Genomic DNA, 21962 nt, shown 5'->3' on the forward strand with positions numbered 1-21962 from the left:
TTATTTTTAGGTGTGTGTTTTTTTGATTGGCTTCCATTCAATGCAACAGAATGTTTAAATTATTTTCTTTTGTTATCTTCCATTGTTGGCTTCATGCTCAAGTGTTAGGCAAAGATGCAGTAGTATACAGTACAGTCTGTTTCCTCAGACACAGGCGTTGTAAAAAGTTATGATTTAATTTAGTTTAATTGGAGACAACGTGGCAGAACAATACTGACTGGTTTCTCTCGCCGCAGCACTCCTGCTGCTGCTGCCATCGACCAATCACGAGCAGGACAGTAGCGAGAGAGACTGACTGTGTGAGGACAGGCAGGTGGGGATCCAGACCTCTGCAGCTCCATCACTGGCTGGACTCAACTGTTGCTGTGAGTTTGTAAAGTTATGTTTATCAGATGTGTTGTTGAATTCAGTTCTGATAGTTTCACTAGTGTCCACACCCATGTCTGAATGGGACAGAACCTCGTTCCAAAGGTTCTGGTTTTGGATCAGAATGAAGACATGACTATGTAAATTTGTTACATCAAAGTCAGCTTTAACTTTCTTCTTCAATTCTAGTCTGTGTGGGGTCAGTCTAAGGTCATGACAGGTCAGCTCTGAAGACCTTTTTATGTTTAGTGGTTTTAGTGGTTTGTTTTTGCCATTTCTACAAGACCTGGTTAAATCTAAAAACAATGGAGACGAGGTCCAAAACCTGGTCCTCGTGAGTCTTTGATCCCCGGGTCCAAACCTGAATGGAGATGTGAACCACAGGGTTTGGTTTGGACTGTGATTGGTTGTAGTGTGTTGGCTCTGATGAGGCAGAATGGAAGTGAACTGTCAACAGTACTGCAGTGTCTGAGCAACCGGCCTTCTAGAAAAATGCTGTTGTTTCCGTGAAGCTAGGATATCAAACAAACGGCCTGTGGGCCAAAACCGGCCCACTAAGGCAGCGTTTCCCAAACTTTTCTGAGGACCCATATTTTAAAAGTCACAAATGTTGCAACCCAAGTCAGTAGACATTATTCGTAAACTCCTGGGAAACATGACGCAAGACAACCCTAAAAAAAAAATCTCTTGTGATCCACTTGATGGTCGCGACCCAGTGTTTGGGAAACAATGCACTAGGGTATTTTTTTGTAAAATTATATTTCATTAGAGATGAATAAATATTAGTAAACATCTTATATATATGTACTTGTTTGCATGAAAACAAAGGGGTAAACATGGACGTATTATTTATAGTTAATTATGTTATGATTGTACTGGTCCGGGCCACTTGATACCTGATTAGGTTGTATGAGGCCCGTGAACCACAGTAATTTGACAGCCCTGTCGTAGAGGAATCCAGACCAACCAGATCTGACTCCTGTTCTTCCTGGCTGGTGTCACTCCTGTTGTGTCTTCAGTCTGAGCAGCGTCTGAAAACTCAACTTTTGTCTTTGGTTTATTCCCTTTAAAGTCAAATTCAGCTTCTGTCGCTGCACCAGGATGTCAGAGACGATGATGAAGACGAGGATGCCTCCACTGCTGCTCTGTCTGCTCCTCCTCATCCTCCGGGGAGAGAGTAAACCCACAGGGATGAGAAACCGAGTGCACCAGGAGGAGGCGCTCAGTGAACTGGAGCACGACGATGAAAAAAACTACTACTTTGACCACGAGGTTTTTCTGGGCAAAGAAGACGCGAAAGTCTTTACGCTGCTGACGCCCGAGGAGAGTAAACAGCGGCTCAGGTGAGTTCAGTCCCATCATCTTAGAGATGTATGATCAATACAGTCACACGTCTGAGCACAGCTGTCAGCTTCATCAGTAGTCCAGTGACATTATTGATTAGATGGAACCTGGACCCACGTGTTGTCACCTTCCTGTCATAAACTCCATTGGTGGTTGCCTAAGGTGCCATCTGCTGGAGAGGGTGATGCCATTACACCTTACAAAAGTACAATTACAATGGAGTTGGGGGAGTAAACTATACACACAGGCAGTAGTGTGCACATATGAACACTAGGTGGTGCTGAAGAGCCTGCTCTTTTGCCCTCAGTACCAAGGAAGTGCCCTTTTGAATTTTCTTTTCTTATCAGTCAATGATCAGTCATTTATAATAATAATTAATTATAATAATTATTAATTTTGATGTTACAAAACTCAAGCAGTATTTTTTATTTACCTTACTAGCCTATTTATAGACATGATCATTTGTGTTTTTTCCAAAGCTAAAGACCATAGTTCATTCATTCGATATTGAAATAAAAAAAATGACGTACAACATGTGCCTGTAATGTTTGTTTGTTTTTTAAATCTCACACTGCTAAGATAAGGTGGTCACACATGCACGCCACTGCACACAGGACACAGGAACTGTTCCGAATGATGTGAAGTTTTGTTATACAATTTTCAAGGAGTCCTCGAATGTGACACGAAGGAACTCTAACATTTCCACCTCCGCCGTCTCTCTGCAGCATCATAGTGGACAAGATGGACGTGGACAACGATGGAGCCATCTCGCTGAAGGAGCTCTCCCTCTGGGTGAAGCACGCTCGGGCCAAAAACATTTTCAGAGAAGTGCAGAACCGGTGGAAAGAATTTGACGCCAACGAAGACGGTATGATCAGCTGGGACGAGTACAAGAACACCACCTACGGACTGTTCCTGGGTATAACCACTGTAACACAGAGGGAAGTTTTCAGATCAAAGCATAATGATGTTCTAATCCGTTCTCTGATTGGCTGATTGCAGCGCAACCTGAGCTGGCTGACCACGACCACACCAGGATGGCCCAACGGGACGAGAGGCGTTTCCGAGCGGCAGACAGGAACGGAGACATGATGGCCGACCTGAAAGAGTTCACTAATTTTATTTATCCCGACAGCTTTCCTCACATGAGGCACATTGTGGTGCAGGTGATAGTGATGTCATCGATGACAGCTCACCGTGATGTCATCGACCCTGAAATAATCCATCAACTTGATTGTTTTTCTCCTCACTGTGACAGGAAGCAATCGAGGACCTGGACAGGAACAACGACGGTGTGATTGATGAGAATGAATACATCGGTAATCTAATAACCATATACAGTACAATCCGCTAATCTAGTTATTTAATCTGATCACTTCCGGTTGCACATTATACTATGTGTAGATAATGTGACTGATTTCCTCCTGTTATAGGTGACGTAATTACTGATGCTGACACAGATAAGGATCTTGATTGGATGACACGAGAACGTCAGGCCTTTAAAGAATCGAAAGACAAGAACAAAGACGGGGTCATGGACAAAAAGGAAATCCAGGACTTGATTTTCCCGCCAGATTACGACTTCACTGATGTGGAGGCGAGACATCTGGTTAACACCACAGACGCCAACAAGGTCAGATGGTTTGAAGTTCTACTGTATATGTTAATGTGTTTAAAATAACTTTTGCTCATGTTTATCTGTGTGGGGTTTTTTTCAGGATGGTAAACTGACAAAGGAGGAGATTCTGGACAAATACCAAGTTTTTGTAGGAAGTCATGTGACAAACTATGGGAAGGCCTTACACGATGAATTTTAGAAACAAGAACAACATTCTGGAGTTCTAAGAATGTATTTGTTTTGAAAAAGTTCTGAAAAGTTTACTTTGGAAAAGGAGGTGGAATTAGGCATATTTACTATTTCCTTTTTTTTTTGCACTGGGCACTTCTTTCTTCTCTGTTGTTTGTGCAGTTATCAAATAAAAACATATGACTTTTTTTTCTTCTTATTTATGTTGTGGTGAACCTTGATCTTTGTGATTGTAGAAAAATTATTCTATTGCTCTTAATAACAGACATATATTCTGAAATATACTTTTGTTATTTTACAAACATGATAAATAGATTAGCACAGGAACCATAAAAGATGATCCTACAAATTATACAATTATTATTATTATTATTATTATTGTTATCATTATTATTATTTCTTAGTGTTAAGAATTTAAACTAGATTTACGATATGAAGAAAAGTCACTGGTCGATAGGACCATCAGTTTGTATAAAAAGAAAACTGATATACTGTAATTTGGTCAGAATAATGGTAAAATTATTCAAATTTAAAATTATTAATAAGGGTCGAAGGTTCAGTTCCACACAGTATATCTACGCGTTGTTCCTTGTCATCACCAGTAAAATAATAATAATAATAACAATAATAATAATGTTAATGTTGACCACGGACCAGCAGCGCTACTGCATGTAAACCGATCGATAGCCCCTCCCGTCCTTCTGACAAAGCGGAACTTTTTGTTTCTGCTCGTGTTTCCAGCCGGACGTGTCGCCGTTGCACGCGGGAAGACTATGCGAGATGGCGGTCGACATCCAGGCCGTGTAGGAACCTTCCAGATCTGCCTTTTTGGTTACTTTTCTGCCTGACTAACACCATTCTCTGACCCGAGCCATGGACGGGGCTAAACCGAGCCTGGCCCTGGTTTACCAGGCAGTCCAGGCCCTGTACCACGATCCGGACCCAGCCGGGAAGGAGCGAGCGTCGGTGTGGCTCGGAGAGCTGCAGAGATCGGTAAGAAAATGGGAGAAACCCTGGGGAGCAGATGGAATTGTTTTTGTTGATTAAAAATGGTCTGGAGTCTTCTGACTAGTACCAGGTCCAAACCAATACATGCAATACAAAAGATTTGCTCCGGTGTTGTGACTTGTAAAGCGGTTTCCGTTAGCATCACAGCTAATCCAGACTAACTGATGAATGAATGGATTAAAACACAGAACTTTGGCCTGCGCTAACCTGGGAGTTGTGGCATAACTACAACTTTGTGTTTTCTCGTTGTCCCGGTTTTAGTTTTAACTATACATTTGATAGATGAGTAAAATTATTTTCGGCATTTTGTGTACCATCAGGGCCCGGTCGAGCTCTGTTAGCATGTTAGCCTGACAGCTGTGGCTCAGTTTACTCATGACTCATGAGAAACAAACCAAACCAAGTTTGGCAGTGACTCTAACAAAGCTTCATATATACAATATTTAATGAAAAAAAAAACGCGTATCTTAAATAAATACTTGTTGAAATTACGTCATAGTCACTGTGTATTCACTGTGTGTGACCGTCAACCTCACCCATGTGAAATTGCGTGTACTTCTTAAACTAGCGTAATCTGAGCAGCCGCAGATGTATATTCTTAAAGCAAGAGGCAAAAAAACATTACAAACCACGACAATAAAAACTTTAGAACTTTTTAGGTTGAATATACAAAAACTGTTGGGGCACACGTGACTGCAACTATTAACTGTTCCACTTTCTTTGGCTTTGTTATAGCAACTTCTAAGTTCATTATTTGAGTTAGCTTAGCATTAACTAACAAACTTGTTGTCGAGTTTACATTTACTCCTATTATATACGTTATATTTGGCCAGTCTGGAGCTGACTTATCAAAAAACTTTCTACAAGTCTTTCTTTTAGTATACTGTATTGTATTATTATTTTTTAAGTTTAAAAAATATTCAGGGAATAAATTCGTGTAAATCAACTATGTTGTCCGTTGTACTGTATATCGTATCACAAACTCAACTCATGCACTAGGACGTTAGAGCTGCGTCATAGCACCACCTACAGGGGACAGAAGGGATGGACATATGTAAAGAGGAGCGAAAATTTGAATGTCATTTGTTAAAGAATGTACTCTTTCTGATGTGGTCATTTCCTGGTTTGTTTTCAGATGTATGCGTGGGAGGTCTCAGATCAGCTGCTGCAGCTTAAACAGGACGTGGAATCATGTTACTTCGCCGCACAGACGATGAAGATGAAAATCCAGACATCCTTTTACGAGCTTCCACCTGAGACCCACAATGCATTGAGGGACTCCCTGCTCACACATATCCAGAACTTAAAGGACCTTTCACCCATCATCGTCACACAGGTAACATAACTGGTTTGGTCACAGATACTTTTGTTTACAGTGAACCTACTCCTGGTCTTTCATATGGTGTTGGTTTCCCTCTGTCTGATTGGTTGGTATGTTCCTTCACAGCTCGCTCTGGCAATTGCAGATCTCGCTCTTCAGATGGCATCATGGAAAGGATGCGTTCAAACACTAATAGAAAAGTGAGATTTATTGTCTTTTTTATTCTAACATGGTGAGTTTCAGTTTAATACAGTGAAAGTGAAATAACATGTCTGTGGCTCCATCCCCCATCCCCCTCCCTCCATCTCTCAGGTACAGCACTGACATCAGCTCGATGCCCTTCCTGGTGGAGATCCTCACTGTGCTTCCAGAGGAAGTTCACAGTCGATCGTTGCGAATCGGAGCCAATCGCAGGACAGAGATCATTGAAGATCTGGCCTTTTACTCCACCACAGTGGTCACTCTGTTGGTCAGTTTCATCTCAGGCAGATTATCACGGGGGGTGGAGGTGGCTGTAACTCAGGAGGAAGTCTGAAGACCATTAACTATTATTAATTTTAACTGAAGCTAGTTTGTCCCTTTTATCATTTTTAATCACAGATATTTGTTAGCATCCCTTTAAAGCAGCACTGTTCTTAAATAAGTGTTTGATATTGCTTTTCTATTGGCTGAATTGTTTTCAAGATCTTTTCGTTAGCTTTTTTTATGTTTCAGTTTGTTTTCTAAGATTGTGATTTTTAGTTTACTTTCAGTTCAATTTCACTCATTTTTGGACGCTTTATAAACACCTATTTGGCTAACCTATTTTGTTATGCCTCTCTGGCCTTTCAGGCCTAGCTCCATCTCTTTTCATAAGTCTGGCTGCTATTAACCTTTTTTTCCATGTATGACGTACTTAAACTTCTATGGCATTTTTTCAGCTTTTATTTTGCTAACTCTTAGCTGTTTTGCTTGGATACAGTTGACCTATTAGAATAAGTTAAAGTTATCTTTTACACATGGGTTAACCAAAGCCCCTGTTATTCTAACATTAAGCTCTCAGTCAAATATTTCAGATACATTTCTCCTAGGTCTGTGGTTAACAGTTTGTTGTTGATCTCAGACCACGTGCGTGGAGAAGACTGGTGACGATGAGAAGATGCTGATCAAAGTGTTCCGGTGTTTGGGCAGTTGGTTCAACCTTGGAGTCCTGGACAGTAACTTTATGGCCTCAAACCAGCTCTTCATGGTTGTCTTCCAAGTTTTGGTGAGTGTCACACTGTTGTCGTTGTTTACTGTGTTAATGCACTTCCTGTTTACATCGAAGATGGGGAAGGTTAAAATGAGAATTTTTTTTTCCAAAGCAAAGGGATGAAACTTCCACCAACCTCCACGAGGCGGCGTCCGACTGCGTCTGCTCTGCTCTCTACGCCATCGAAAACGTCGACACGCACATGCCGTTGGCCGTGCAGCTGTTCCGCGGCGTCCTAACGCTGGAGACGGCGTATCACATGGCGGTTGCGCGAGAAGATCTGGACAAGTGAGTTAGCGAGAAAGAAGCATTTGTAGCTCCTGTTGACCCGGAGATCGTCGTCACTCACAGAGGTGTTTGTTTGTTGTTGTTTTTTTCTGTCTGTGTCAGAGTTCTGAACTACTGCAGGATCTTCACTGAGCTCTGTGAGACATTTCTGGAGACCACAGTCAGGAGTCCAGGTCAGGGAACTGGAGACCTGAGAATGCTTGAGCTGCTGCTGATCTGTGCGGGGCATCCCCAGTACGAGGTACAACAACAAAACAGTCGCATGGCGACTACCACAGCCTGTCAGTGTGTCACATCCTTCACGATAGATGGTCGGTCAATTATGAAGTTATAATCGGAGCTAACACAGCACCTCTCTGCTACTCTGGATGTTATAACTAAGAATGTCAATATTGCTTTGACCCAACAAAAAGAGTGAAGTGAGAAAGTCCTAGTTTCAACATAATGGATTTAATAAAATATTTAATGGTTTGCCATTTCAAAGAAGCAAAACAGAGTGGAGACTGAAGCAGCTGTGGCTGCAGTAGCCCATAGCCAAGACAGGGGCTAAAACCTGAAGAACAGGACAGATATTTCTGCCCAACAAGTTTGACAAGTGGCTGTACTTCTCAGACCAGCCTTGTGTGGTGTAGTAAAATTCTGTAACTTAAAATACAGGTGATTATAATAATATAATACAGTGTTATATACTATTAAGACATATGCTCTTGATGACTTAATTGACATTCAGATTTAGGAATTTTTTAGGATTGATTGTCTTTACAACAGAAAAAACAATGTTAAAATTGTTAAAATATTAGACCAAGAATGGAAACTTTTTTAACTTTAACTTCTAACTCTAACCTTTACTTTTTTACTCACAGGTTGGAAATAAGATAAATGACATGTAATAGTCAAACAAAAATATAAATATTTAATATTTAATTATATAATTTGGGCAAGTACTGTGGGCCAGAATAAAATGCCAAATGGGCCATATATGGCCCCCAAGCCTTAGTTTGCCCATGCTTGTTTAAGGCCACCATCGGAGTATATCTTATATTTAGGTCAACATAAACACCAGGTTACTGAATGCTGATGATTGTACAGTTGGTGCCTCAAGTCTCTGCTCAGATGCTCCTTTCTTTGTCTGTTGCACAGGTGGTGGAGATCTCCTTCAACTTCTGGTACCGACTGGGAGAACATCTGTACAAAATCAACGACCCGGCACTCAACACCATCTTCAGACCGTACATCCAGAGACTCCTCCACTGTTTGGCTCGACATTGTCAGCTCGACCCCGACCACGTGAGGCTTTGAAACACCAGGGTTCTGTCTGTTCCTGTTCCTGTCTGATCCGTGACAATAAAGCTTTTTCTAATTACTGTGATCAACAGGAGGGCATCCCAGAGGAAACAGACGACTTCGGAGAGTTCCGGATGAGAGTGTCTGACCTCGTCAAGGACGTCATTTTCCTCGTCGGGTCCATGGAATGTTTTTCTCAGGTAACAAAAAAAGTTTGTTAAAGTTAAATTCCAAATTAAAAATTAAATAAGATGAATTCATTTTAAGTCGTACCTGCCTTTTTTTTTTTTTTTGCTCCTTAACAGCTCTACTCAACGTTAAAAGATGGCAGCCCCCCCTGGGAGGTCACAGAAGCCGTCCTCTTCATCATGGCTTCCATCGCCAAAAGTGTCGACCCGTGAGTTTTGCACCTGAGGCCACTTTCAGTTTCCCGCTTCCGGTTCTTGATTAACACTGACGTGGTTATTTTCACCGGCAGAGAAAACAATCCAACACTGTCCGAGGTGCTGCAGCAGGTGGTTCTACTTCCTGAGAACGTCCACGTGGCAGTTCGCTACACGAGCATCGAGCTGGTCGGTGAGATGAGCGAGGTCATGGACAGAAACCCGAGGTTTTTAGGTAAAAATGGTTGTAAAATCTGGCATCGTTAGGAAAGGACATCTATGTGTGCCTTACGTGTTCACGAAAGTCATGTTTGCTTCCTGTCAGACCCTGTGCTGAGCTACCTAATGAAAGGCCTCAGAGAAAAACCACTGGCGTCGGCAGCTGCCAAAGCGATCCACAACATCTGCTCGGTGTGCAGAGACCACATGGCACAGCACTTCCATGGACTTCTGGACATCGCCCGGGCTCTGGACTCCTTCGCCCTGTCCACAGAGGCTGCCGTAGGGCTGCTTAAAGGTGAGGCACACCTGTACTGATGTCATTGGGGTTGTATAAGTGAGAAAGAGTGACATCATCTGGTCACTTCCTCCACTTTGATTTATTAACCAACCATATCTGTGCAGGCACGGCTCTGGTCCTGGCTCGTCTTCCCCTGGAGAAGATTGCCGAGTGTCTCAGTGACCTTTGTGCGGTTCAGGTGCTGGCTTTAAAAAAGGTCAGAGGTCACAGTCGATCGCCAAAACCTTTTATAGCAAAACCACCAAAACCTGTCCTGTTTTTTTTTTATATACATATATGAAATTTCTTGTTTCAGCTTCTGGCAGAAGAATCTTCAAACGGCAAAACGGCAGATCCTACAGTGTGGCTCGACCGACTAGCCGTAATCTTCAGGTGAGTTCCTGTGTTCGTGGAAAAAACATTTACACTGTTCCACACTGGCTCGCTGGCTCACTCATTCACCTGTATTTTTGTGCTTTAGACACACAAACCCCATCGTGGAGAACGGACAGACTCATCCCTGCCAGAAGGTCATCCAGGAGGTAATTAACCCTGTACACGCCAGCAGCTCATGTGGTCCACCTGTATATAATGTCCGGGTCATGTGACCCACCTGTCCACATTATGAGTCATGCCATCTACCTGTAAGTCATTGTTCTAGTCCAAGTGACTCCTTTTAGACCATCACATGGGTTACGGTAAAGCACAATATGGTGTCATGTGACCCACCCTTAAGTTATATCAGTCATGTGACCCACCTGTTTACAGTAACAAAGTCATGAGACCCTGCTGTGCAATTTATAAGCCTTATGATGTAAATACTATCCCAGTCATTTGACCCACCTGTGTATACTATCTGAGTCATGTGACCTTCTTGTGTTCACCCTGTAGATCTGGCCCGTGCTCTCTGACACCTTGAACACATATCAGGCTGACAACAGGATTGTAGAGCGATGCTGTCGATGCCTGAGGTTCGCAGTCAGGTGTGTCGGAAAAGGCTCCGCCTCCCTGCTGCAGCCGCTGGTCACACAGGTGAGTCAGAGTGCACGTCTGTAAATGACATAGACCTGTAGGAGCTGTAGGATTTTTCACTAATGTGTTCTGTGATTGGTCAGATGGTGAGTGTGTACCAGGTTTACCCACACTCCTGCTTCCTATACCTGGGCAGCATCCTAGTGGACGAGTACGGTATGGAGGAGGGCTGTAGGCAGGGACTGCTCGACATGTTACAGGTAAAATAACCTCTCTCTCTCTCTCTCTCTCTCTCTCTCAGCTGAGTATGTTTCCAATAATAGACCCGAACAATAAAAACATTTTCATCCTGGTTCTCCTCCTCAGGCTCTCTGTATGCCCACCTTCCAGCTGCTGGAGCAGCAGAACGGTTTGAGAAACCACCCCGACACTGTGGACGACCTGTTCAGGTTGACGACCAGGTGCGTGGCCGATCATCTGACCAAGTGTGGTTTGAGTTGTTCTGCAGACTTACCCACAGTTTACCGCTGACGTTCCCAGGTTCGTTCAGAGGAGTCCCGTCACGTTACTCAGCAGCAGCATCATCATTCACGTCATCCAGTGCGCTATCGCCGCCACGTCATTGGACCATCGAGACGCCAACTGCAGCGTCATGAAGTTTGTCCGAGACCTCATCCACACTGGAGTGGCCAATGATGTGAGTGACGCAAGTCTTAACAAGGTCGTCGTACCGTTCTCAGTATCATTAACGCGATGTACGATTCCGTAGCACGAGGATGACTACGAGGTGCGGAAGCAGCTGATTGGTCAGGCCCTGGGGCAGCACGGTCAGCAGCTCATCACACAGTTAATGCACTCCTGTTGTTTCTGCCTGCCACCGTACACACTGCCCGACGTGGCGGAAGTCCTGTGGGAGCTCATGTTGTTCGACCGACCAGTGAGTAAACACACCGTCACCTCTAGTCAGTCATGTGATGGTCAGGTGACCCCAGAAGGTTCTTACTACTTTCCCATTGGTTACAGACATTCTGCCGCTGGTTAGAAAACGCACTGAAAGGTTTACCGAAGGAGACGTCAGGAGGCGCCGTGACCGTCACTCACAAACAGCTGACTGACTTCCACAAACAGGTCACCAGGTGAGTCAGGACTGGTCACAGCCATTACTTCTTAAGTTTATGTAACTGTTGCTGGGCAAAAGTTAAAATGTTAAACAGCATTTTTTTTCTCCCCATTCCACCCTACAATAAGGTTTGTTTGTTATAACTCAACACAGTTCTGTCAGACTTTCTCAAGCATTAGCTGTGAGATGGGAGAAACAGACTGGTTATTCATGTTGATACCCGTCAGGGTGTAGGACGTCACAGCAGGTTTAAACCTGTCCTGAATCAACGTCTGAATTTGTAAAGCTCACCCAGTTCTGTTTAGAAAATCAGCATAAATCAAACCTGATCAGGGTTTTACCTACAGTTCTGATGTGTTTAATAAACACAAAACATGTAAAGAATATCGCCACCTATAGGATTGAAGGTTACAGCTGTGCATTTTCTTTGTTTTTTTTTCAGTGCTGAGGAGTGTAAACAGGTTTGCTGGGCCATCAGAGAGTTTACCAGACTGTTCCGGTAGCTGCAATCTTCATATGATACTAGGTAACTGTTCACACCACACCAGCCTTAGATTTACAGCATCACATCACAGCATTCACACCACGCCAGGTCAGCATATACAACAAGCAGCCCACCACACATGGTCAATGTTGACATTGCTCTTTGCAAATATTCACACTAGAACAGGAAACTGTTCATTCCACACCTGAGGGACCAATCGTGTCAAACATACGGCCCGTGGACTAAAACAGGCCTGTTTGACGAATTTTGAAAATAAAATAATACACAAACATTTCATGCTCAAGGAATGTTTTATAATGTTCTTTCACTGAATGTGAAGATTTGTATTATGTACTTTTTTGGGTGAAAACCAAGGGGAAAAGGACGGACTTTATGTTATTAATAGGTAATTATGTTACGATCGTACTGGTCCGACCTGCTTGACGTTTAAATGGGTTTGACAGCCCTGCTCTAGACCTTTTAGCTGTTCACCAACACAGCCTTATAAGTTATTATATCATAAGTCACTACACCAGGTAAAATTTCACATCACATGGCATTATTATTCACACTACATTCACACTAGGTTAATGCTCTAAAGTCGATATCTGCTCCACTCCAATCATCACCACGTGTCAGACTTTGTTTGTAGAGCTTGTAAGGTTATGCTGTGACATCACTGTGACCTCATCATGTTGCAGGCTCAATCTTTCGTTGACCAATGGTCAGAGGTGACTTCAAACAGCTACAACTGCAGAGTTCAGAGAAACCGTCACCATGGCGATGAAGATGATCATGTGATGAAACTGGAGGACTTACAACAGGAAGATTCACTCTGAAAGACTGAGGGAGTGACTCCTCCCCCTGACCTCTGACATCACCTGCTGTTGGGAGAGTCAGTTGGGAGGGGCCTGTTTGGTCTACAGTCATGGGAAATCGTGGAATGTTTTTAAGAGATTTATTTTTTGGGACTTGGTCGCAATGATGTTTTTGTCTGTGCCAATAATGAGCCAAAAAGAAAAAAAATCCCATCATGCTTTTGGCTAAATGGATGCCCACGAAAGTATGATGGAGAATTTGGCGTCACCTTTGACCTTTTTAACTTTGGTTGAATTTTATTTGATTTTCCACAAAGTGAGGCAGAGTGAACTGTGGGTAATGAGAGACTGACGCCATGACATCATCAGTGATGTAGCCTTGTTGTAAACAAATAAAAAAAAATACAACTCAAGCAACTAAGGCATGGTTTTAGTCTGTGACGTGGAGGTAGGATATCACCAGGGTTTACGCTAGCCTAAGTTAGCATCATCTCATCACCTCTTGGACTGGACAGTCGCCATTTAAATCACTAAAGACTTTTTTATACAAGTAAAATTCTGATGATGTGATTGGTTGTTAATCATCTACTGAATACTCACAATATGGTCACCACAACCTTATATTTATTAAAGGACAAGTTCAGAGATTTATACAAATGTAAAAAAAAAAAAATATGACCGCATAGAGACACGATTCACGTTCTGAAGTTTAGAGACCCTGGTTTTGCCCAACAGTTATAATGTCCTCTTGGAGTGGAAATGTGTGCGTGAGTAAAAAGGAAAAAAAAAAGTGAAAGAAGTGCAGATTGGGATCCATTAAGAGTTGGGGTCCCTGTATATACAGAAAAGATCCAGTTAGGTTTAGAACCATGGAGGGGTCCAGGAACATCTGCTGTGAGGACGTATAGTCTGTTCCTGGATGGTCAAGTCTCGCTTCGTCCAGGGTTCTGTGATCTTTAGATAAGTCTGTCAAGACACTTAGAAGTTTCAGGGTCCGTGGACAATCCAGTGACACCAAGTCACAGATCTCTATACTGATCCAAGATTCTCATTGTGCCGTGTGAACTTGTGTTTGTGTGTTTAAGTACAAGTTATTCCTGATTGGTAGAATGGGACAGAGTGGGACGTTCACATCAGGACAGGTTTGGGGCCCATGGACCCTGTATGTTCTGGCTCTGCAGGAGCTTCTGCAGCTCTTTGAACTGGGCCACCGTATGGTCTTTGACGTCCGGGTTGGAGATCTGTAATCGGATGCTGTCTGTGGACCAGCTGAGTTCTCCAGAGAACATCTCAGTCAGAATCTTAGCAACCACAGGAACCACCTGTAACCAGTAACCACATGACTAATGGGAACGTTCTACATTTTTACAGTCAACGTGAAACCAGATCATTGGTACCTGGACGATGATGAGTTTCTTTTCTTTGGGTTTTTTATCAGGCCAGTCTTCTCCAAAGCAGAAGTAGATCTCAAATGGTGGCGGACTTGGAGCTTCGCCTTTCTGGAACAGGATCAGACCTGAGAACACAACATTTAGTTTAACGTTACAAAACCTAACTACAGTTTTCTCAGGACTCTGAAGTCCTCACCTCGCAGGAAGTCGTTGAGGCTAAAAACTTTGATCTTCTTCTCTCGCTCCATGGAGTTTGGAGGACCCTGTTCAGACATGCCTGGTCCAGACCAGAACACCTTACACTGGCACAGGCGAATGGCGTAGATGTCCTGTTCCCACATCTCCAGGATCAGGCCCCGGTCCATCACGTCCAGCAGGGCGTTGGTGTAGTGCTTCTGCTTCTCGCTCTGGATCTCAGACGTTCCTGGAAACTGGACCTGTTGCAAGTTAACCGGTCCAAACAAGTCCACCTGATCTGGTGTTGGCTCCAGGTGTCCGTAGTAAAGCCGGCAGCCCTGAAGGTTACTCACTGTGAGGGACTTCATGATTTTGCCTCGGTACTGGAACTTCAAATCTAGGTCTGTTACTGCAGTACCAGAACATAACTGTAAGTGTTATCCACATTAAATGTCAGAGTAATTCATCTTCAAACTACATCACCTCCAGTCTAGAAACAAAGCAGAACTTGTTCCAAACAACAGAAGGTTCTGAAGTTACTGGTACTGGAATTGGTTAAAGATATGTTCCACTCACAAGGAATGCTGTTCAACAGGTCGTACGTCTGAGGATCTTCCAGGTTCCCCATTTCACCCATGCTGCTGGCCTCCATCGGGTCTGGTTCAGTAGAGGGCAGTAGAGAGTCCAGGTGAAGTCCATTAGTCGGTCCATTCAAGGCCTGATTGTGAAGGTTAGACGGCACAGGAAGGAGCAACGGTGGTGTCGGAAGACAGCCAAAAGGGTTTACGTTTGAGTGAGGCGGGAAGGAACTGAAGGGGGCCGAGTCAATGATCCTGGGGTCTGATGGGAAATGACATCTGAATAACTGAACAGCATAACTGGAATTCATTGTTTTCAAGAAAACAGCGACGACTCACTGATGCTGAGGTCCATGAGCTGTGGCATCTGAAAACCAAGAAATGTTTTAAGAATTCAGATTTATCTTTAATTGTGTTTGAATGTTTCTATTCATGTTCTACGTTCACCTCATCATCGTTGTCGTCTTCGACACCATCTGAATGAAAAACAAAGAATCCTCATCCTAATTCATCCTCAAAACAAAAGCCAATCCAGCCAATCCCTGTAAAAACTGCCTCAACCTTTAGGCTCACCTGCGCCCCCTGGCTCCTCACAGACCTCATAGATCTTGAATGGCTGTACTGGCGTCTCTTTCGTTCCGTCATATTTAAGCTGGAATTCACGGCTCTTGTTCAGGGCGCAACGGAGGTTCGCTTTCCACTTAGCAGGGTCGGGTTCATCCACACCTTCTTGGTATTTACCAGTTTCCAGGGCCCAGGCCTGCAAAACACAAACATTAAATAGTGGATATAAAGCCACATGACACTGACCCAAGGTTCTCTTTTAAGCAGGAAGTTAAAGCAGAACCTGAAATGAGGAAGTGATATAAAGGTTGTGTTTCAATTCAGTTCCTTTCGAAATGTTTTCTAATTTTCTAAAATGGTTTTAAAATCCTTGATTGTCTGTTAGTATTTCAGAAGGTCACCAGTTCAAACATGACCCATCAGTCATTTAGCTTTCATACTGAGGTTAAAATCCTACTGATCATAAAACTCATTCAGTCGTGTCGGACCTTGAATATGGTGTTCTCTTCATCTGAGGTCGGCATGTGCCGCGTAGCATGTTTCCATGGGATCTGGAAGAGTCTGTGATCTGGACCGATCCACTGCAGACCTGGGTACCTGCAGCTGTTCACCTGCGCCACCAACCACGGCTTGAGACGAATGCGGCGAGGTTGCACACTCATGATCTGAGGAGTGAGTAAATAACTGATCAACACAGGTCAAATCGATTGATCAGGATCTAGTGATCCTGACTCTCTCTCTAGAGACCTCCTGGCATTGACAGATTCTGTTTGGTTTAATAATCTCTTAAATGCATTTTGAGATACAGAACCAACATTTCCAGGAACATTTTCCTCCTGAAGACCATGAAGAAATCAGTCTTTATAAAGTGAAGGACTACGTTGGAACCCACAGGAACCAATCCGCATGGTAAGAATACTGTAATACTGTAAGTATAAATGTTCAGTGCAACACATTTGTACTTTTTCTGGATGCTACTTGGGTCTGATTGGTTCCACTCTGAAGAAGCACCTGTGTGTTTACACTTTATACTCAAATCAGGCCTTCTGGTTGGAGGACTAAATCAGTTACTGTACCCAAACCTCTAAATCCTCCAGAGTCCTGGGCAGTCTTAGAATTTGCGTAAAGAAGTAACCAAAAAGATTAGGTTAACTCAGGATTAACATGGCCGATTATCTGATGATGGTCAGATTAAGGAGTGAGAGCTATCAAAGTTTTAAAATGTCTGGAAATCAATGAGGATTCCTTCCAAGTGTTTGCGTGCGTGTTTACGTGCGCGCGTAGTGATTTCTACTCACCTGGTTCTTGGCGGACGTAGACTTTCTCTTCCTTTGGCGTCACAAAACCGTCAAAAAAAACAACGAACAACCAAACAAATTAACTCGCAAACACAGCAACCTTTGACAGCCAGACTTCAAGTCGAAACGAAAATTTGGAAAAACTCTGATCAGTAGTGAGGTGCCTCACGTACTTCCTGACTCACTGACCACGACTTTCACAATAAAACATACGCGCCATCGAAAATACAAATTCAAAGTCTTAGGCCACATTATTATGGATTTGAAACCGAACATTTACTGTGTGGCGTTTCTGATCGACGGCAGGGTTGCCAGAAGTGTAGCCACCGAGATTCTTTAGACAAAAAGAAGAAACTAAAATGAACGGGTCCACCGGAAATGGACACAAGTCAGCTAGTAAGTAGGTTAGTTCGTTTTTATTTGTGATTCATCACTTAATTTAACTCAATTAGTCTATATTTTATAACTTAAGTTCCATTTATTCAAGTCAACTAACATTATGTACAGGTTTACAAAATACCAGCAACTATTTAGACCCTTTGAGCTGAGATTGCCGCTCTTGTGCTTGTGTGTTTTATTCTGTTTTACAGCTTGGAGGTTAAACCATGCACAAGAGTTGGAATAAAGATCAGATTTCTGTAAAAACATAATCATAGTTTCATGGAGGTGTCACGTGAGGTTTATTCAGCTTGAGTTAAACACATTGGTCACATGTGCAACACCTGGAGCAGGTTAGATTCAAACATTACTCATCGTGACGTTTAATAAGCATCAACATGTCACAGAACTCCATCAGCTACTTCCTTTCATTTTCTGCCCATGCCGTATGGATCTGAAGTTATCCCGCCGGCGATTTCATTGCCGCCGTGATGTAGGGCGTTGACGAGATCTGAAATCGCTAAAGTGGGCAGGCGAAACACCATAGAGTCACTGAAGAGGGGCAAAAACCAGAGGATAAAATTGCAAGAACCTGTTCATATTGATCTGTGCATATTTTAAAGTTGAAACAAAAAGTTAAAACAAAAAAGTACAACTAGATTGATCCCAAACTTTTCTAAAACCAAAAAGTCAAAAAGTTTCCTGAACGGTTACATTTGAGTTTTTCAGCAAATGGTATGTATTAATTCACTAGATCATTCATTTGAAGAGATAAAATAAATCAGATGACAAACCCCAAATTAGTTTTAATAATGCAGAAATACATTTTTCTTGATTAAAATCAAAACTGTTTCTTATTCTGAACTCAAGCAGCTAGTCAATGGTACATTTACATGACAAACAACATCACATCTGATTGGCTGAGTAAACGAGATGGAAAAATAGGTAAGAAAAAAAACCAAAATCCTTACCGTATTTGGTCTGGTAAATATAAACGTTGAATTCTGGAGAAATAAAAGTAAATGAGAACAAGTGTGTAAGATATAGACTGTACAAAGAGGTTGTTAGTAGCAAGATGTACCCAAAATACAATTTTAGATTATTAATCACATAAAAAAAATATAAAAAGAAAATGTGGATCTTGACTTACACTTCTGTATCCTCTAAACTGTAGCGAGTATCATTCCACCTACAATCCAAAGGTAAAGTATGAGCTGATCAATACCTCATCAACATAGAAACATCAGGACTATGAAGTTCACAACAACCACAGCTGGAGTTAGTCTGCACCTCACCAGGACTCATTGAGGGGCACAGAGGAGACCAAGACGATCACCATCGACACAGAAATCAAACACTGGAACATCATCTTCATCTTCACAGAGAGAAAGTGAGAGAGCTTCACCAAGTAGGCCATCTTTATACCTGTTGAACGACCTTCAGCTCATGGTCACGCGGCCTTCAAACGAGGGACGTCGACCCTCACGAGTCACATCTGTGTTTGAAGTGAGACTTTAGCCCTGAACTCCGGTCAACGTGTAATTAATAATGTAGAGACACAACTTCACACAAACATACTTTATTTCCAACAACTTGGAGTTTTATAAGTTAACACAAACAGTCACAAATAGTTTCCATTTTACATCAGTCACATGACAACACCAACTTCCTGGAATCTGAAACTCATCAGTTTCCAGGGCAGGAACACAAACAGTCAGAAGGAATGACCATGATCACAAATTCACTATTGATACAGAACATGTCAGGGTTGTGGCCATCCGTCAGCATGTGTTCACTGTTTATCGGAAGTCCTCTGCGGAGAACATGCCCTTGGCACGTCGCAGGATGGAGTCCTTGGAGGCATCGTACGGATGCTCTTTGGAAGGGATCTCTAGAACAGCTGGGATGGACTGCATGTGGGCATCGATGGCGTGGCGGATCATCTCAGCAATGAACTGGTTGATGAGGATGATGCCTATGTCATTACGTGCCAAGAAGCTCCTGTTAGGGGAGAGAGAAAGAGAAATGAAAGGGTTAAGTACACAAAGCAAACGGAGGGAGTGTAAGAAATAAATAATTACTAAAAAAAATCTTACTGTTCTACAAAAAATTAATATTTATTACTCTTTAAAGATCAGTATTAAAACAAAGGCTTGACCTAATGATTTAAAATTAAATAAAAAATTATAAATGTATTTGTGCTATCTCACGGTAGAATTAGCGTGCGTGAATTATTTGTAAGAAATCGGACTATATATATATTTTTTTCTTTTTTTTCTTTTTTTTTTTGAAAATCGTATTTACAGGAAAACGAGCAAAGACTTGAATGAGATTTGGTTAAAATCCCAAAACATAAAGATCGACCTGTCTTTTCAAAGGTTAAACAGTCAGGTATATTGATGACGTTATCTGACAAAGTAATAATTATAGTTAGACTGGTTTTGTCTTTAATACGCCAGTGTTTTCGACTAATCAAAAGCATGAGGAGAAAAACAACTGGCGACGGTTCAATAAGCTTCTTTTTACTTGAACGTCTCTTCGATCTCGGTGATGCTCGTGTCCTTCTCCACCACCAGGAAATTGGGTTTTCGGTTCTTGTTTAGTTCCCCGACACCGCCGAGCAGGAAACCAGTGCAGGTGTCCTCGTCGCCGATAACGGCGATCAGTTTGCCACGACCAGCCATCGCGCACCTTCGAAAAAAAGCTAAATCTGTCGGAAAAACGAAGAGAAATATTTCACTATACTCACAGAGCTTTGCGGTCATGTGAGGAGTCAGCTGACAGAAACGTCCGGTGTCTTATCAAAGATTTGCGCCCTCTATTGTGCTGCATGAGAGTTGTTAAAATAAATCACGAAAAAACGACAATTACAGACCAACGTTGTATTTAAACTGCCACAAAATAACGTATGGGTTTATCAACTTCAGTCTTTTTTAAAAAAGCTTTATTTATTTCCAAAGAACATTTAAAAAACGGTCGTTTTCAGATGAGGGCGCTGTTGCATTGCCAGGTCGTTTATGACGTAACGGAAGAAGAAGAAGAAGGAGAGTTGACTTGAAGACCTGGTTTAAGTAATAATCACCGAAGTAGAATGGTAAAATTGGAGAGAAATGCAATTACTTTTTACGATTAATATATTTTAATTGTACTGTTAATTTCGCGTAATAGTGTTCACGGTTCCGTTGTGTCACTCTGTCAGCTCTTAAACAGTTAGCAGTTAGCTTCAACTTGTTTGTTTTCTGGTTCCAGACCACCGCTGCTCTGACTGCGGGTCTAGAGCGGATCCCGGATCAGCTCGGATATCTTGTCATCAGTGAGGATGGAGTACTGGCTGTGAGTACTTCACTGGATTCTTTATTTGTATCCAGACAAATTGTGAATAGTGTCGCACATGGTGACAGACAAGAGAAGCCAGGAATCTTAAAAAAAAAAAACCCACATGTATATGAAACATGTATATAATGTTAAAAAGGTTCATTTTTATTCAATGATAAACAAATGTGGACTATAGTCCAGATCAGGGCGCAGTAGTGGCTCACATTTGTATATGCTTTTCTCTAAAAGAGTCTAACAAACTTACAAATCTAGTCCAGCCGGAAATACCATGTATTCTCTAAGGTTCCTTCTTGATAATGGTTCATTCTGTACAAAATAAATCTACCCTTAGAACAACTGTATTCTTTCTGTAGATTACGAGCAGACCTCCAAGACCGCAAATCTAGTCCAGCCGGAAATACCATGCATTCTCTAAGGTTCCTTCTTGATAATAACCTCCAAAACCACTGTCTAAAATCCAGCCCCAAACCATTACAGAACTTCAGACTGTATTTAGCCATATAAGCTGAATATATAAGACGTTGTACTATATTGATCCCATATTTGGGAAGTTGTTGTGTTAGCAGTAGATATGCTGTTAACAGGCTGCCAAGAATGTGGCTCCTCCGGCAATTGAACCCAGGACTCTCTGCTCTCTGCTTCTGAAGCAGGCGTGCTAACCACTACACTATGGAACCACCTAAATATGGAATTATACTTTCCATTTGTGTTATATAGATGTAGCTGTATGGCACAATATGATTTAATAATTGTATGGTTGCTAATGTCCTAGAGATTTTAAATTACATTTTTTTATTTTAATTGCTAATGATCTACTGGTACTGCTTTGTGATCTACTTATTGGGCACCTTTGGTGTAGATGTATTTTCAAAGTAAAGCTCTTAAACTGGCTACATACATATGCATCATCTCGTCTGTTCAGTCTGCAGGCGAGATGGAGAATGACGAACACACCGCGGGCATCATGATGGAGATGGTGAGAACAGCAAGTCGCTTCAGGTTACCCGGGACAGCCGACCCCGCCTTCAAACGCATGTCAGGTAACAAAATGCACATCTCGGGTGGTTTCCGTTCTGTGCCCACAACTCTGCCTTATACTATACACTCCTTTCTATCTTCAGTTATTCTGGATGACTTTGTTTATGTGGTGACCATCTCTGGACAGAAGGTTTTTGTGGTCAAGCGACAGCACAACCAGCATGAACCAATCAGTGTTTAGGTCAAAGGATGACATGATGTGGTCAAGTTGTTGTTGTCTCTAATCAATTTGTGTGTTAAATTTTTTGTGAATAAAGTCATTCCGAATGTTTGTTCT

At 42.3% G+C, this 21962-nt stretch overlaps 5 protein-coding genes and 1 long non-coding RNA gene across 6 annotated transcripts; 4 read left to right on the forward strand and 2 right to left on the reverse strand.

Moving 5' to 3' along the window:
* The first annotated feature begins 18 nt into the window (after positions 1 to 18).
* Positions 19 to 3684, forward strand: LOC103382594 (calumenin-A-like). Its single transcript, XM_008315436.3, has 7 exons — positions 19 to 365; positions 1439 to 1709; positions 2436 to 2629; positions 2713 to 2876; positions 2969 to 3029; positions 3144 to 3343; positions 3429 to 3684. Exons 2-7 carry the CDS (start codon positions 1468 to 1470, stop codon positions 3525 to 3527), a joined length of 960 nt encoding a protein of 319 aa, XP_008313658.1. The 5' UTR covers positions 19 to 365; positions 1439 to 1467; the 3' UTR covers positions 3528 to 3684.
* A 527-nt stretch (positions 3685 to 4211) lies between these two features.
* tnpo3 (transportin 3) lies at positions 4212 to 13338 on the forward strand. The gene is made up of 23 exons (XM_008315431.3): positions 4212 to 4510; positions 5661 to 5861; positions 5973 to 6046; positions 6159 to 6315; positions 6949 to 7092; positions 7190 to 7365; positions 7468 to 7606; positions 8506 to 8652; positions 8742 to 8849; positions 8955 to 9046; positions 9128 to 9267; positions 9358 to 9549; positions 9657 to 9748; positions 9848 to 9924; positions 10013 to 10073; positions 10423 to 10563; positions 10647 to 10763; positions 10870 to 10964; positions 11044 to 11200; positions 11273 to 11440; positions 11527 to 11639; positions 12066 to 12149; positions 12809 to 13338. The coding sequence occupies exons 1-22, from the start codon at positions 4391 to 4393 to the stop codon at positions 12124 to 12126; spliced, it is 2772 nt and encodes a 923-aa protein (XP_008313653.1). The 5' UTR covers positions 4212 to 4390; the 3' UTR covers positions 12127 to 12149; positions 12809 to 13338.
* A 189-nt stretch (positions 13339 to 13527) lies between these two features.
* On the reverse strand, positions 13528 to 18726 carry irf5 (interferon regulatory factor 5). Its single transcript, XM_008315433.3, has 12 exons — positions 18607 to 18726; positions 18462 to 18500; positions 18283 to 18315; positions 16934 to 17863; positions 16124 to 16300; positions 15645 to 15831; positions 15519 to 15547; positions 15411 to 15438; positions 15070 to 15333; positions 14513 to 14902; positions 14323 to 14441; positions 13528 to 14247 (listed from the first exon to the last, which is right to left on the reverse strand). Exons 5-12 carry the CDS (start codon positions 16295 to 16297, stop codon positions 14059 to 14061), a joined length of 1380 nt encoding a protein of 459 aa, XP_008313655.1. The 5' UTR covers positions 16298 to 16300; positions 16934 to 17863; positions 18283 to 18315; positions 18462 to 18500; positions 18607 to 18726; the 3' UTR covers positions 13528 to 14058.
* LOC107988874 (uncharacterized) lies at positions 16169 to 19025 on the forward strand. Its single transcript, XR_001760391.2, has 3 exons — positions 16169 to 16307; positions 16444 to 16544; positions 18486 to 19025. It is a non-coding gene; the product is annotated as an uncharacterized LOC107988874 (long non-coding RNA).
* Positions 18875 to 20112, reverse strand: atp6v1f (ATPase H+ transporting V1 subunit F). Its single transcript, XM_008315430.3, has 2 exons — positions 19838 to 20112; positions 18875 to 19312 (listed from the first exon to the last, which is right to left on the reverse strand). The coding sequence occupies exons 1-2, from the start codon at positions 20074 to 20076 to the stop codon at positions 19111 to 19113; spliced, it is 441 nt and encodes a 146-aa protein (XP_008313652.1). The 5' UTR covers positions 20077 to 20112; the 3' UTR covers positions 18875 to 19110.
* Positions 20113 to 20268: 156 nt separating this feature from the next.
* Positions 20269 to 21956, forward strand: lamtor4 (late endosomal/lysosomal adaptor, MAPK and MTOR activator 4). The gene is made up of 4 exons (XM_008315429.3): positions 20269 to 20405; positions 20561 to 20644; positions 21570 to 21687; positions 21769 to 21956. Exons 1-4 carry the CDS (start codon positions 20403 to 20405, stop codon positions 21864 to 21866), a joined length of 303 nt encoding a protein of 100 aa, XP_008313651.1. The 5' UTR covers positions 20269 to 20402; the 3' UTR covers positions 21867 to 21956.
* The last annotated feature ends 6 nt before the right edge of the window (positions 21957 to 21962 follow it).

Source organism: Cynoglossus semilaevis, chromosome 8 (assembly GCF_000523025.1).
Source record: "Cynoglossus semilaevis isolate Cse_v1.0 chromosome 8, Cse_v1.0, whole genome shotgun sequence".
NCBI classification, from domain to species: domain Eukaryota; kingdom Metazoa; phylum Chordata; class Actinopteri; order Pleuronectiformes; family Cynoglossidae; genus Cynoglossus; species Cynoglossus semilaevis.

Excerpts from the sequence above, each read along its gene's own strand:
- LOC103382594 (XM_008315436.3), top strand. The coding sequence starts at position 1,468 with ATGTCAGAGACGATGATGAAGACGAGGATGCCTCCACTGCTGCTCTGT. Across the intron at positions 2,630-2,712 it reads CACCTACGGACTGTTCCTGG|CGCAACCTGAGCTGGCTGAC; the intron begins GTATAACCACTG and ends GGCTGATTGCAG. Across the intron at positions 3,344-3,428 it reads ACACCACAGACGCCAACAAG|GATGGTAAACTGACAAAGGA; the intron begins GTCAGATGGTTT and ends GGTTTTTTTCAG.
- tnpo3 (XM_008315431.3), top strand. The coding sequence starts at position 4,391 with ATGGACGGGGCTAAACCGAGCCTGGCCCTGGTTTACCAGGCAGTCCAG. Across the intron at positions 6,047-6,158 it reads GTTCAAACACTAATAGAAAA|GTACAGCACTGACATCAGCT; the intron begins GTGAGATTTATT and ends TCCATCTCTCAG. Across the intron at positions 9,047-9,127 it reads ATCGCCAAAAGTGTCGACCC|AGAAAACAATCCAACACTGT; the intron begins GTGAGTTTTGCA and ends TTTCACCGGCAG.
- irf5 (XM_008315433.3), bottom strand. The coding sequence starts at position 16,297 with ATGAGTGTGCAACCTCGCCGCATTCGTCTCAAGCCGTGGTTGGTGGCG. Across the intron at positions 15,548-15,644 it reads TGAGGAGCCAGGGGGCGCAG|ATGGTGTCGAAGACGACAAC; the intron begins GTGAGCCTAAAG and ends TTTTTCATTCAG. Across the intron at positions 15,334-15,410 it reads GCTCATGGACCTCAGCATCA|ACCCCAGGATCATTGACTCG; the intron begins GTGAGTCGTCGC and ends ATTTCCCATCAG.
- atp6v1f (XM_008315430.3), bottom strand. The coding sequence starts at position 20,076 with ATGACCGCAAAGCTCTGTGAGTATAGTGAAATATTTCTCTTCGTTTTT. Across the intron at positions 19,313-19,837 it reads GAGATCGAAGAGACGTTCAA|GAGCTTCTTGGCACGTAATG; the intron begins GTAAAAAGAAGC and ends CTCCCCTAACAG.
- lamtor4 (XM_008315429.3), top strand. Across the intron at positions 20,645-21,569 it reads GTGAGGATGGAGTACTGGCT|TCTGCAGGCGAGATGGAGAA; the intron begins GTGAGTACTTCA and ends TCGTCTGTTCAG. Across the intron at positions 21,688-21,768 it reads CGCCTTCAAACGCATGTCAG|TTATTCTGGATGACTTTGTT; the intron begins GTAACAAAATGC and ends TTCTATCTTCAG.